This window comes from Callithrix jacchus, chromosome X (genome assembly GCF_049354715.1).
Source record: "Callithrix jacchus isolate 240 chromosome X, calJac240_pri, whole genome shotgun sequence".
Lineage (NCBI taxonomy): Eukaryota > Metazoa > Chordata > Mammalia > Primates > Cebidae > Callithrix > Callithrix jacchus.
The window spans coordinates 62,609,394-62,623,307 of NC_133524.1; the positions used below are offsets into that span (position 1 = coordinate 62,609,394).

Genomic DNA, 13,914 nt, shown 5'->3' on the forward strand with positions numbered 1-13,914 from the left:
AAGAGAGCACGAAAGAGAGAGCAAGAGACAGCAAGAGAAAGGAAGTGAGAGTGAGAGCAAGAGAATGTGTGCGCGCGCATGAGCCAAGCCCCCCACCGACAACAGAGTTGCCACCGCAGAACAAAGAAAAGAGGAGAGTAGAACAGCAGGGAGAGAGAAACCAGTTAGTATCTGGCAACCAACAACTGACTCAAAATAAAGTATAAACAAAACAGAGCTCTGGTTCTAGCTTCAGCTTTGTCAATAACTCACTGTGTGACTTTGGGTCAGTACCTTCCCCTCTCTGGACCTCAGTCTGACCATCTGTAACATGAGGATGTTAGACTAGATGACCTCACAAGGCCCCTCCAATTCTGCTGTTCTAGCTCTCTAGCTAGCAGCTAAATCACAAGGAACATGGCACAACAATGTGATTAAGACTCCCCCACCCCACCCCATCCCACCCCTTCCCATTCCAGACCACTTAAGGACAGCCCCACAACTGCCAGTGGGGCTACCTGTTCTGCTCAGCCAGGTAGGGTGAGGGGCTTCCAGAGGCCATAGAGAAACAGCCTTCACACCCCAGTCCAGGGCCCCCAGCCCACCCCAGGTGTTCACACCCAGAAAACAGAACCCTAAGGCTGCAGTGAGCCCCCAGAACCCTACCTTCATACTCTATCTGCAAAGCTGCCAACTGTTCAAATGTGGGGACAAGGAAGCCATCGTCCAGAAAAGCATCCAGCACAGCCTCCCTGGAACAAGAGAACACTAGCTTAGCAGAGTAATGCTGGCAGAAGACCTCCTACTCCTCTACCCACCCCCAAAGTAGCTAATGCATCTGGCTCAAGGAGCCAAAGCAGCATAGGGAGAAAGGTGGTGGGTGGGTAGGAGCGGTGAGGAAGGGAGTTGACAACTGGATCTTAGGCTTCAGCCTCCTTGGGCAGGGGCTGGCTACAGGCTGGGATCAGTGGGTTTTGAACAAGTGTTTACCAAGCACTAATGCCGATCTATATCCCATAATGAGGGAAGTAGTGTCCAAATACACTTCAACACACAAATAGAAAAAAGTTTCACATCCACAGAGGAAGGAATTCAATGCCTGGGATCATGAGGTCAAGGACTTTTAGACTCAGTTCTTGCAGTCTGTTTCTCTTGATGATTCTCCAGTACCCTACCCCATCTCTCCTCCTTGGCTACCTTCTTTTAGATCCTAGAAGCAGAAACCTTGGGGACCCAACTGCTAGACCAAATATGGTCCATATACCTTATTACTAGTGGATTTAAAAACCTAGAACAAAGTAAGAGATGTTGCAGGAGTAGGCTATAGGGGTAATCTCTCATTCCTATCTATTAGCCCATTTATGCCTAGTGTTCCATTATTGGAATGCTAAGACTGTGAGAGTTATCCTATTGCTTAAGGTCTTTACCAAAGTGTGATCTTTCACACACAAAACAATGTGCAACCTCCAGCATAAATGGGTTACTAGCTCAAACCTACACCAGCAACAGCAAGTGATTCCTCCAGAATCAGTGGCTTCCCAAGAGGCTCTCTGCTACAGTTTGGATGTTTATCCACTCCAAATCTCATGTTGAAATTTGATCCCCAATGTTGACCATGGTGCCTGTAGAAGGGGTTTGGGTCATTGGGTCAGATCCCTCATGAATGACTTGGTGCTGTTCCCACAGTATCAGGTTCTTGTTCTATCAGATTCTGCAAAACCTGGTTGTTAAAAAGAGCCTGACATCTCCCCTTCCACCTTGCCATTTGATCACTGCACACGTGGGCTCCCCTTTGCCTTCTGCCATGAGCGGAAGCAGCAGCCTGAAGCTCTCACCAGAAGTACATGCTGGCATCATGCTTCTCGTACAAGATACAGAAGCATGAGTCAAACAAACCTCTTTTCTTCATAAATCAACCAGCCTCGGGCATTTCTTTATAGCAACACTAAACAGACACAGACATTCTCCTAGCTGACCAAGCCTAGATGCAGAAAAAAGAGCTCCCAAGGTGTCCTAATGCCTGTAAAGTTGACATACTTAGATCCCTCCCTCCAGCATTACCAGGCAAACACTACTATGTTAGGGGCATAGTTTTTCCAGCTGCTAATGAAGCCACCACCCACCCCTTTGCTGAAGGGTGGAGCCAAGAAACCTAGGCTAGGCAAACACTGATAAAATACTTTTGGAACTAGTATCCCGGACATGAAAAGAAGACTCCAGAGGCAATCACAGCCTACACTGCAGGTTGCCACCCAGGCTTACTCTGCCACCTACCACCTACCTACACTCTCCAGCTTCTCTCTAGCTGAGGTTTACCACTGCCTCCATAGGTTCTTAGTGGAAAGTCTCCCAAAGCCCTTTTTAGTTAGAAAGCCCTCAAGAGCTGTGGAGAAAAGAAGAATGGGCAGACATACTATGTGCCCACTCTGGACTGAGCTGAGCACTTTGTTTTGGAAAAAAGGCCACAACCATACTTGAGAGAGTAAGAACTTAGTCTCTAGGAGCCAGACTCTGAGAAGGTCCCGCCTCTGTTCCCATAACCATGACTATCCAAGGGATGCAAATACCTTCCCAATGGCAGATGAAAAGAAAACATCAGGCCAAGCATGGTAGCTCACGCCTGTATTCTCAGCACTCTGGGAGCCCAAGGCAGGCAGATCACCTGAGGCCAGGAGTTCCAGACCAGCCTGGCCAATGTGGCAAAACCCCATCTCTACTAAAAATATAAAAATTAGCTGGGCATGGTGGTGTGTGCCTGTAGTCCCAGCTTCTCGAGAGGCCAAGGCAGGAGAATTGCTTGAACTCAGGAGGCAGAGTTACAGTGAGCCAAGATTGCACCACTGCACTGCACTGCAAGGTGACAGCGAAACTCCATCTCAAAAAAAAAAAAAAAAAAAAAAAAAGACCAGGTGTGGTGGCTCATGCCTGTAATCCCAGCATTTTAGGAGGCCAAGAGGCGGGTGGATCACAAGATCAGGAGTTCAAGACCAGCCTGGCCAACGTGGAGAAACCCCCATCTCTACCAAAAATACAAAATTAGGCCGGGCGTATCGCCTGAGGTAGGGAGTTCAACATCAGCCTGACCAACATGGTAAAACCCCGTCTTAAAAAAAAAAAAAAATACAAAATAGCCAGGTGTGGTGGTACACGCCTGTAATCCCACCTACTTGGGAGGCTGAGGCAGGAGAATTGTTTGGACCTAGGAGGCGGAGATTGCAGTAAGCTGAGATCGCGCCACTGCACTCCAGCCTGGCTGACAGAGCAAGACTCCATCTCAAGAAAAAGAAGAAAAAAAAAAGACCAGGCTGGCTGCAGTGGCTTATACCTGTGATCCTAGCACTTTGGGCAGCCAAGGCAGGACAATCTCTTGAACCCAAAAACTCGAAACCAGCCTGGGCAACATAATTGAGACCCCAACTCTACAAAAAATTTAAAAATTAGAGCCGGGCGCGGTGACTCACGCCTCTAATCCCAGCACTTTGGGAGGCCGAGGCAGGTGGATCACGAGGTAAGAGATCAAGACCATCCTGGTCAATATGGTGAAACCTGTCTCTACTAAAAAGACAAAACTTAGCTGGGCATGGTGGCGCGCGCCTGTAGTCCCAGCTACTCGGGAGGCTGAGGCAGGAGAATTGGGTAACACTCCAGCCTGGGTAACAAGAGCGAAACTCCATCTCAAAAAAAAAAGCTGGATGTGGTAGTGCATGCCTGTTGGTCCTAGCTACTCAGGAGGCTGAGGTGGGAGGATCTCTTGAGCCCACGAGGTTGAGGCTGTGGTAAGGTATGTTTGCACCACTGTACTCCAGTCTGGGAGACAGAACAAGACCCTACTGTTAAAAAAAGAGAAAAGGTCAGGTGCAGTGGCTCATGCCTGTAATCCCAGCGCTTTCAGAGGCCCAGAGGGGCAGATTACTTGAGGCCAGGAGTTCGAGATCAGCCTGGCCAACATGGTGAAACCCTGTCTTCACTGAAAATATATAAATAGCTGGGTGTGGTGGCTCATGTCTGTAGTCCCAGCTACTCTTGTGGCTAAGGCAGAAGAATCGTTTGAACCTGGGAGGTAGAGGTGGCAGTGAGCTGAGACTGCTCCACTGCACTTCAACCTGGGCAACAGAGCAAGACTGTTTTTTTTTTCAAAAAAAAAAAAGGCAAGACTAGCAGTGCCCACCATTATCTTTTACCTCAAACTTGGACAAGGGCTAGGCAGTGTAATTATCAAGGGATTTTTCTAGTTTTCAAGAGCTCCATATGCCACCTGACAGGAAAACAGCTGGCCAGAAGATGAATAATAGTGGGCATTCCTGCCTTTTGCCATTCTAGTATAGGCAACCCTCACCTGGAAGTTGGCAGGGTTGAGGGCAGATGGTTCCACCAAATGTGGGGTCACTGTGGAGGGAAATCAGGATTACCCCTGGGATTCTATACAGGAGAATGGCAAGCTAGGATATGGAAACCGATTTCAAAGAGGGTGCTACCCTCTATCCTAGAGAATACGCAGCTCCCAGTTACCTAGTTACACACCTGTTCTCGCATGTAACGCCCTTGAGCTCTGCCAGGACACATTCTACACGTGGGGACGGGTTATTCCACGCCTTAATGGCCTTAGGTAAATACCTAAATTTCTCCAGCACCTGCCAGCAAAGAGGGTCCCATCAGAAGGCTGGTTCAGCCAAGCAACGCACCTCCACCCCTCCAGGATCCCTTCCCATAGGACCTCTCAGCACTACCCTGCAGGGGACAGGACAGGGCATGCAGGGGTAACTCCCTTATTGGTCTTGCTACTAAAAATAGCCTGACTCTCAAATGCAAGACTTTCTCCTCCTTTTCCCTCCCTTCCCTCTTCCCCCTCCCCCAGGTGAATTTCCTGTGGGTAAATACTGAGATGTTCAGTGGAGGAATTGGGCTAGAGATAGAGACTCTTGGGCCATAGGGCCAAGGATGAGGGGAGGTAATGAGTTACAGAAGATAACTGAGAGATCCAAGTTCTAATCCTGATTCTATCATTAACTGTATGTGACTCCCTCCACTCATCCATGGCTTCAACTTCTTAATCTGTGAAAAGGGAGAGCTGAGCTAAATGGTTTCTGAACTACCTCCTTTTCTACTAAAAACAGCACCCCTCCAGCTCACCCAATTTAAGGAAGCTCCTGGGCCCCATCTAATGGTCAGCTGCAGAATTGCAGGGCTGTGCAACTACCCATTCCAGTTGTTCCCTACCACCCAGTAGGGCAGATTATCCGCAAACTTCAACTGCTCCCTTCCATCGGTGTGGAGGATCAGCCAATTGGACTCTGCTCCTCTTGCCTCCTTCCTAGTTCCCCCCTCTCTCTTTCCGAGAAGTTCCCTCACGCTTTGTCACTTTTCTTTCAAATTCCTTCTCAAGACTTCTCTCAGGTAGCTGGCAAGAGGGAAGAAATGGCTGGGGCAGATAAGAGCACACACCAGGTCCAGGGCACTTTCTTACCGTAAACTGCTCCTCTTCGTATGATACCAGCAGTTCTCGGGCTCTTTCTGAAAACAGAAGGGGGAGACAGATAGGACTGCCAGCCCATACCCCTGTTCCAGCTGGGATTCTGAGCCTCTCTCACCTCATTTCTTTTTTGTTGTTTTGTTTTATTTTGAGATGAAGTTTCGTTATTGTTGCCCAGGCTGGAGTGCAATGGCACGATCTCAGCTCACCGCAACCTCCGCCTCCCGGGTTCAAGTGATTCTCCTGCCTCAGCCTCCCAAGTAGCTGGGATTACAGGCGTACACCACCATGCCCAGCTAATTTTGTATTTTTAGTAGAGACGGGGCTTCTCCATGCTGGTCAGGGTGGTCTCAAACTCCTCACCTCAGGTGATCTGCCCGCCCTGGCCTCCCAAAGTGCTGGGATTTTAGGTGTGAGTCACTGCACCTAGCTTCACCTCATTTCTTGAGTTATAACTGGGAAACTAGAATTCCTTCTCCACCTACTTCACAGGGCTCAAGGAAGATGGTTTGTGAGGTGAATGTGTCACTATACTACGAAAACAAGCCAGGAAGATGGTTTGTGACAGTAACTGTTTAAGCTAAGACTCACCACAGGCCCCAGAGGAAATGCTGAGCCAGGGAAATACACAGTGTTAACTCTAAGCCTGAGCCTTCTGGGCTCATGGGCCCCTTTCTGCCCTCCAAAACACCTACCATATAGCTCTTTATGACTCAGGGCCTTTTTGCAATGAGAATCCATCTCTTCGCTGCCTTTGCTGTCTCCGTCGGCCTTTACATTTGACTCCACACTTTTCCCATTGTCCTGAAGTTCTGGTTTCTGTTCTGTGATGTCATCGACAATAATGTTCTTATCTTCCTCTTGGTCCTCATCCTCTATCCCTTCCCTGAACTCCTCCAACTCCCAGGTCTCTCTCAGGCTGCTCTCCAGTTGGCGGCACCAATAGGTCTTCTGGAGCCAATCCAGGACAAAGTAGCAGCCTAGAAGAGGGAAGGCAGGCAGTGCCACAGGATCAGGCAGGCAGCTAGCAGGCCTCCAGCCTCATCTTGTGGGCATTATAGGAAGGCCCCAGGAAAAGGTTCGGCTCCAAAGTTCAAATCTCAAATATCCAGAAGCAGCCTCTTTAACACTGGGTTATCCCCCGTTCTTTGCTTTCTCCTGTTCACCAGCATTTTTCCTAGAAAGGAACTAATATTGCACTTAGAGATGGGATGTCAAAAACAGCAAGGAGCTGGTAAGTGCGAGAAGTAGGAATCAGCCCCAATAGCTAGTTACATGTCCTTGGCTAAGTCTCCCCTTTTGTAGATCTGTTTTCCCATCACAAACGGTGAGGCTAAATCCAGGATTCTTAACTGGGATGGGGTGGATGTCCAAGGATCTCCTGGGTTCATGACACTTCTGATGACTCATGCCTGGCAATCTCCCCACCTCCAGTACGGTGAGGTATGTGAAGCTAATGAGGCACTACCTCAGAAACAAAATTTAAGGGGAGTGGCCAGGCACTGTGGCTCACATCTATAATCCCAGCACTTTGGGAAGCCAAGGTGAGCAGGTCACTTTAGGTCAGGAGTTTGAGACCAGCCTGGCAAACATGATGAAGCTCCATCTCTACTAAAAAAAAATACAGCCTGGCATGGTAGCTCACACCTGTAATCCCAGCACTTTGGGAGGTCGAGGTGGGTAGATCATGAGGTTAGGAGTAAGAGACCAGCCTGACCAACATGGTGAAACTCTATCTCTACTAAACATTAAAAAAAAAAATTAGCCAGGTGTGGTCTATAATCCCAGCTACTCAGGAGGCTGAGGCAGGAGAATCACTTGAACCCGGGAGGTGGAGGTTGCAGTGAGCCGAGATCGTACCACTGCACTCCAGCCTGGGAAACAGGGTAAGACTCGTCTCAAAAAAAACACCAAAAACAAAAAACTTAAGGGCAGGCGAAAAACCTCTGTAGTCAAAAGTATCAAAACAGTGCCTTGCCAAGTCATGCTGGAAGCTGAAACAAAAGGAGAAATCAGTAATACTAACCCTATTTTATTTAAAGTATTGATATTGTGTTTATCATAAATTTTTCTAAACGAATATGTCATTTATCTTGATTATGGAACTTTTGACTTCTTCCCACCTTAAATGTTGTGCCCAAGGCGGGGCCTTACTTCTTTCAACCTAGTCCCAGCCCTGACTCCAGGTGGAGACCCTCCTGCCTATTCCTCTACCCTCAATGCCACCAAGCCCAGGCCCCTGGGCTTAACTGTGATAGGTATACCCTCTGAGGACTCACCTCTACGGCAGTCATTTATATGGGGCATTTTCTTGTGGGTCAACTCATGGCGAAGGTCAACAATCCAATCCGGAATGTTTACCTGATTATAGGAGAAGGTGTGAGTACAGAAATGAGAAAAGATTAAAGTTGGAAGGGAGCCAGAATGAATTATCCTGACCACCCCCTGCCCCATTTTATAACTAGAGAAACTGAGGTCCTGAAAGAAGATTCCAATCATAGTGACAGAGCCAAGATCAAAAACCAGCTCTCCTGATTATTTTTTTACTGCTCTATGGAGGAGGTCTTGAAAATAAGAAAAGCGGGCTGAGCACAGTGGCTCATGCCTGTAATCCCAGCACTTTGGGAGCCCAAGGCGGGCGGATCATTTGAGGCCAGGAGTTGGAGACCAGCCTGGCCAAGATGGTGAAACCCCGTCTCTACTAAAAATACAAATGTAATCCCAGCTACTTGGGTGGCTGAGGCACGAGAATCGCTTGAACCTGGGAGGCGGAGATTGTGGTGAGCCAAGATCACGCCACTGCACTCCAGCTTGGGCAACAGAGCAAAACTCTGTCTCAAAAAAAGAAAAGAAAATCAGAAACAGAAAAGGCACACACCTCCCCTAATCACCAACCACCCTTCTACAACAAAGAAATCCCTGTGAATGAGCATTAACAATCATGTTCTCCAGTCTCCCTCTCCCCTGTCCTTCTCCCTGAATATCCTTTACCCCTGCTTCCCTCACACACCTCCTCCAAGAAGCGCTAATGACTGAAAACATGCTTGCCCTGTGAGCCTCTGTATACTTCACATATTGACTCAAGGCAAGAATGTCTGAGTTATGGAAGTGGGAGACATGCGATGGGAATTCCTGACTTACAAAGTGATTCATAGTGGCTGGGCTGTCTCCTCCTTTCAGACTGTCACCTCCCTGAGGGCAGGCACTGTGACTGTCACCTCTTTCCTATCCCCACCCAATGCTACATTTGGGATCCTCCCAGCAAGCTGGGCAGGCTAAGCCCTCTGAGATACCAGTCATGAGCAAGGGAGCAACTGCATTTCCCTCAAGCTGGAAGATGAGGAAATTCTTGCTGGGCTTGGCTGGTAATGATGGGATAAGCTAGTCTGACTGTGTGCCCACATTACTCCACACCCCATTTGGTGAACCCTCTCGGAGAGAGAATTGAGCAAGGCCACTGTATGATACGTACCTCTTGAGCCAGACACTTGAGGGGGAGCTTAGCAAACTTTGTCTTCCTCTCTGAGATAAGATTCACAAACCTGGAGTTGAGGGAGAAATGAGTCGCGCAGCCCAAGGAACTGTTTTATTCTAAACACTTTGCTGAGTTACTGACACCCTGCATTTATTTCCACAACTTTTCCACTGACTGTCCTGTCCTATTCTTACATTCACTGAGATTGCCCTATAACGAAGCCATACAGGTGAATAAGACACTGCTCTAGCCTTGAACAGTTCAGTCTGGGATAAATAATCCTGACATAATGTAACATATCACACTAGAACATAATATGTTATAAATGTTGCAAAGGACTACATCAAAGGACAATGGGGAGCACAGTTAACCAATGGAGAAAGTAAGAAGAGAAAGGGAGGCTCTCAAGGCAAACAAAAGGAACAATAGATAAAGACTTTGACAGATACAAAAACTCAGTAGCAACCTTTTTTCCAGTTTGTATACAGCTAGAACCATGAGCCACTTTGTAAGTCAGGAATTCCCAGCCCATGTCTCTACTTCCACAACTCAGCAACCTTTCAGTGTTCATGGGGTGGAGAAGGGGAAAAGGGTGGTGCTAGGAATAGACAGGAACAGGGTTGGAAAGTCTACATTAAATCACGGCAGAGAACATCACATCATTCAGACAAATATCCTCTGATATTTTTTCAAAAGTAAGAAAAAATATCAGACCATCAAGAGATCCACACAGATCACGAGGTCTGAATTCCTTCCTCCACATTCCAAGAGAAAAGAAAAATGGAAGAGAAGGCTTTCAGGAAAAAGGGAAAGAGGAATGTGTTGACAAGGGTACCAAAAGCTGTTAAGTCAAGCAATAATCACAGGCTGACCCACACTGAGGTACACATTAGAGTTTTGCTTCAGGTAACACCTGAAACCAAGTTTTGCTTATCACATGCCTCCCCCGCCTCCTGTCCCCAAAGCCCACCTCTACCCTTACCCCATGCAGGTCTTACCTGACCAATGCCATGCCATAGAGCAGTCTAAGTTCATCAGTGCCCAAGCCACCAGTTACATCCAAGAGCTTACAGCGTACCAGGTCAGCAGTAGAAGCCACTGCCAGGGGGAGTTCGTTGCCTGACCTAAAGGGTCACAGTCCAGCACCATCATAAAGAGCCCTTACATGGTCCACCCTCCACCTCAGAACCTAGGTTGTTGCAGGCTACACCCATCATATTCTGGTTCAAGAGCATGAACAGACACAAAACAAGAAGGTGAGAGGAGACAGGGTAATGTCTGCGGGATCCAACAGTATATAGGGCACGAGGGGCTGGCTAGGCCATATACAGGACACCTAACTGGTAGACTGTCAATTAACAGTATGGACACACCCCTTTCTTTCACTCCTAAATTAACTCACTGAGCTAGAGAAGCCCCTTACCCCTTGTTAGTCAGCTCCCAACTCAATCTTACCAACCGGAATGAGGCGCTTCACTCAAACATGGTTTTGCAGGCAAGACTTCCTCCCTGTTCTCCCCAACTGGAATCGGAAATCCACCCTAGGGTACTAAACTACTCCTTAAGCCCTGGCGCAGGCCTCACTAGTCCCTCTGGCATCCTCTCCAAGTTGGGAGAAGGTCACTTTCTGGAGGTAATGGGTAAACCTCACAGTTATAACAACTGTTGAGGCACAACCCCTTACTTTCCATCCACAAACGGGATTTCCACAAGATATGGTCGCGGCGTTCCCCCAGGTATTTAGGAGAGGAGCAACATTAGGCGACTTAGGGGAAGACTGGAGACAGGGCCTTATAGAAACGACAAAGGGAGGTGCAGCGCCACCAGCACGCAGGCAAAACGGCCGAGCCCGCCACCTTACCTGCTCCTCCACACCGTGATGCGGTTAAGCGCGTACCGCTGCAACTTATGGTCGTCACAGAACAGATAAACCGTCACCTGGTCCCACTCGGCTCTGCTGACCCAGGCGACCACGACACCGTGGGCCCAAAGTGGCAACAACTCTTTCTCTTTGATGCACTTTCCGTACCACGAACTCCACACGAGATCCATCCCCTGGGAACCCAGACCGGGCCCGGCCTCGGATTCCCACCACATACTGAGCTCAAAACCAGGCTCGGTGCCGCGGCGCTCCGCACAACCCTCAGCTGAACGTGCTACCCTCTCTCCGAACCGCCGCCGCGCCAGAAACCAATGGGAGAGCGTAACCTCATACGCAAGCCCGCCTTTCAGCGTCAGCGTAGCCAATCGGAACGTGAGAGTTGGGCGCCGACCTAATGACTGCGGGGGTTAAAAACCCGCAGGCCGGAAGTGTTCTTTTCACAAAGCAAGCCCTCCGGGTGCAATCGTTCAGCCTCCAGGTTCCGCCAACTTCCTGGTTGCTAACCGGCTTCCGTACCAGACCGGAAACAGTATCTTCTCTGCAAGACGAATTTTATTTTGCGCCGTTCGGCGGGCGGTGGCATGATTGTAGTCATCCAGTGAATTGAAAATGCGATTTTAAGTACGTTTTAATTGCCATGAATCAAGACTTAAGCTAGTAAAACACTGGACACTGAAGCAGGGCTACAGAGGAAATATCTCTTATCTAAATAGCTACAGTTGAGTTGGAAAAATCTGTTTTTGTGGCAGGTAACCAGCGGCCCTGCCTTTTAAATTAGTACTAGCAAGGACGGGCGTGGTGGCTCACGCTTGTAATCTTAGCACTTTGGGAGGCCCAGGCGGGCGTCTCACTTGAGGTCAGGAGTTCCAGACCAGCCTGGCCAACATAGTAAAATGCTGTCTCTGCTAAAAACACAAAAGTTATATAAAACCAGCAGATCGAAAAAGAAAAAAAAATTAGCTGAGCATGGTGGCACACGCCTGTAATCCTGGCTACTCGTGAGGCTGAGGCACAAGAATCTCTTGAACCCAGGAGGTGGAGGCTGCAGCAAGCCAAGATCACGCCATTGCACTCCAGTCTGGGCAACAGAGCGAGACTTTGTCTCAAAACTAATAAATAAGTACTAGCCTAGAGACCTGGGTTTTACTCTTAATTTTGCCACTAACTGTGTGAATTTAGACTAGTGTCAGTTTTCCCATCTGTACAGTGAGGATTGTAGATTGGTATCTAGGTTTTCTGTCATAGCCGAAAATTGTAGGATTTTGCTCTGCCAACATTCCACTGCTATGTTGATTTCAATATCCACAATGGTATACTTAGTTTTTCTGCAAAATTCCTTGGTATTTTGGAATTCTGGGAGAAAAGCAATATTGTGAAGTTCTGATTTAACAGGTTGGCTAAAATGTTTAGGACTATGTCCCAATCCTTGCAAAAGTTATTTTCCAACACTTGAGAGAGAGCAAGAACTGTTGCTATCTTAACAGCATTGCTGTGAGTGGCACTATTACGCTTTACAGCAACAAATTCCAATTCATTCTGTATATGTGCTTCTTTCTCCACCCTTTTCCTAAGATGCAGTCTGCCCATGGTTCTTTTTTTTTTTTTTTTTTCTTTTTTGAGATGGAGTCTGGCTGTATTACCCAGGCTGGAGTGCAGTGGCATGATTCTCAGCTCACTGCAACCTCCGCCTCCCGGGTTCAAGTGATTCTTTTGCCTCACCCTCCCGAGTAGCTGGCATCACAGGCACCTGCCACTATGCCTGGCTAATTTTTGTATTTTGTATTTTGTAATTTTAGTAGGGATTAGGTTTCACCATGTTGACCAGGCTGGTCTGGCACTCCAGACCTCAAGTGATCTGCCCGCCTGGGCCTCCCAAAGTGCTGGGATTACAGGCATGATGCACTGTGCCTAGCCTGTCTGTGGTTCTTAACTGACAGTTATTCTGTCCCAAATAGACATGCCAACCAGTTGGCCAAGTGTCTGCCAGACACCCCTTTTCCTTTGGGATCATTACTGTGTGCAGGCAAAGAAGTCAGGGGAGTGGTTTCTGACTCCTCAAGATATAGTCCAGTCAGATGAGTTGCCAGATCTGTGGCAATCAACACAAATTTTGGGATTTATAGGCTAATAATGTTTCATAGCACTTTTCAGGAAAAGACCCCTATTTACCCCCTTTTCGTCCACATAGAGCTTAAGTTCTCTCTATTACATTAAGAGACGGGGTTTCAGCATATTGACCAGGCTGGTCTCCAACTCTTGATCTCAGGCAGTCTTCCCGCCTCAGCCTCCCAAAGTGCTAGAATTACAGGTGTCAGCCACCACACCCGGCCTATTGCATGTGTTCTAAGAAAACATGACCAAAGCATGCAACAAGAGCATTATGTCTAATATGTGGCAAATGGGGCCTGAGACCTATTGAGAATTAGGGGATGGTGGACAAAGTGTGTTAAATAGTGGTAATTTTCAATGAGCACTGTGTTAGTTTCCTACTGTTGGTGTAGCAAATTACCACAAACTTGGTGGTTTAAAACAACACACATTTATTCTCTCATAGTTCTGGAGGCCAGAAGTCTGATAACAGTATCACTGAACTAAATCAGTGTACTGGTAGGTTCATGATTCCTCCAGCTGCTCTAGGGGAGAATCCATTCCTTGTCTTTTCTAGTGGCTACTGGCATTCCTTGGCTTGGAGTACATTAGTCCAGTCTTCAAGACCAGCATCTTCAAATCTCTCTCTGCTTCATCTTCCCCTCTGTGTTTGTAAAATCTTCCCCAGCCTACATTTTAAAAGGATACATGTGGTGGCAGACTCCACCCAGATAATGCAGGCTAATTTCCACATCTCAGTATCTTTAATTACAATGAAGTCCAAAGGTTTTCTTTTTTTTTTTCTTTTTTTTTTACCCACATAAAGTAACATTCATAGGTTGTAGGGATTAGAATGTGAATATCTTTTGGGAGCAATTTTTTCAGCTTACCACACGCACTATGGATCTGTCCTGGCACATGCTCAAGAATCCTAAGAATCCCTAGGTTTGTGGTGATGTAGAACACTTCTAGCAGTGCCAGTGGGCATGAATTTAATGAAATCTCCAAGTCCAAGGCATT

The 13,914-nt window shown here is 47.6% G+C and overlaps 1 protein-coding gene across 15 annotated transcripts in view; it reads right to left on the reverse strand.

The window, feature by feature from the left end:
• The window catches only part of LAS1L (LAS1 like ribosome biogenesis factor), a 56,427-nt gene extending 45,334 nt beyond the window's left edge, over window positions 1-11,093 (reverse strand). For 8 of the 15 annotated variants that reach the window (XR_013531514.1, XR_013531516.1, XR_013531517.1 and 5 more), the window contains exons 1-9: window positions 10,786-11,093; window positions 9,923-10,048; window positions 8,922-8,991; window positions 7,729-7,810; window positions 6,145-6,429; window positions 5,444-5,490; window positions 4,501-4,610; window positions 646-731; window positions 253-303 (exon numbers count right to left, since the gene is read on the reverse strand). Coding sequence is in view for 9 of the 15 variants with exons in the window: in XM_078362816.1 (XP_078218942.1) it covers window positions 253-303; window positions 646-731; window positions 4,501-4,610; window positions 5,444-5,490; window positions 6,145-6,429; window positions 7,729-7,810; window positions 8,922-8,991; window positions 9,923-10,048; window positions 10,786-11,021 (1,093 nt within the window). In the remaining 6 variants the exon portion in view is untranslated. Of the gene's footprint in view, window positions 1-252; window positions 304-645; window positions 732-4,500; window positions 4,611-5,443; window positions 5,491-6,144; window positions 6,430-7,728; window positions 7,811-8,921; window positions 8,992-9,390; window positions 9,549-9,922; window positions 10,049-10,785 lie in introns of those variants that run through there. The other 7 variants (XR_013531515.1, XR_013531518.1, XR_013531519.1 and 4 more) reach the window with 3 other exon arrangements.
• Between the last annotated feature and the right edge of the window lie 2,821 nt (window positions 11,094-13,914).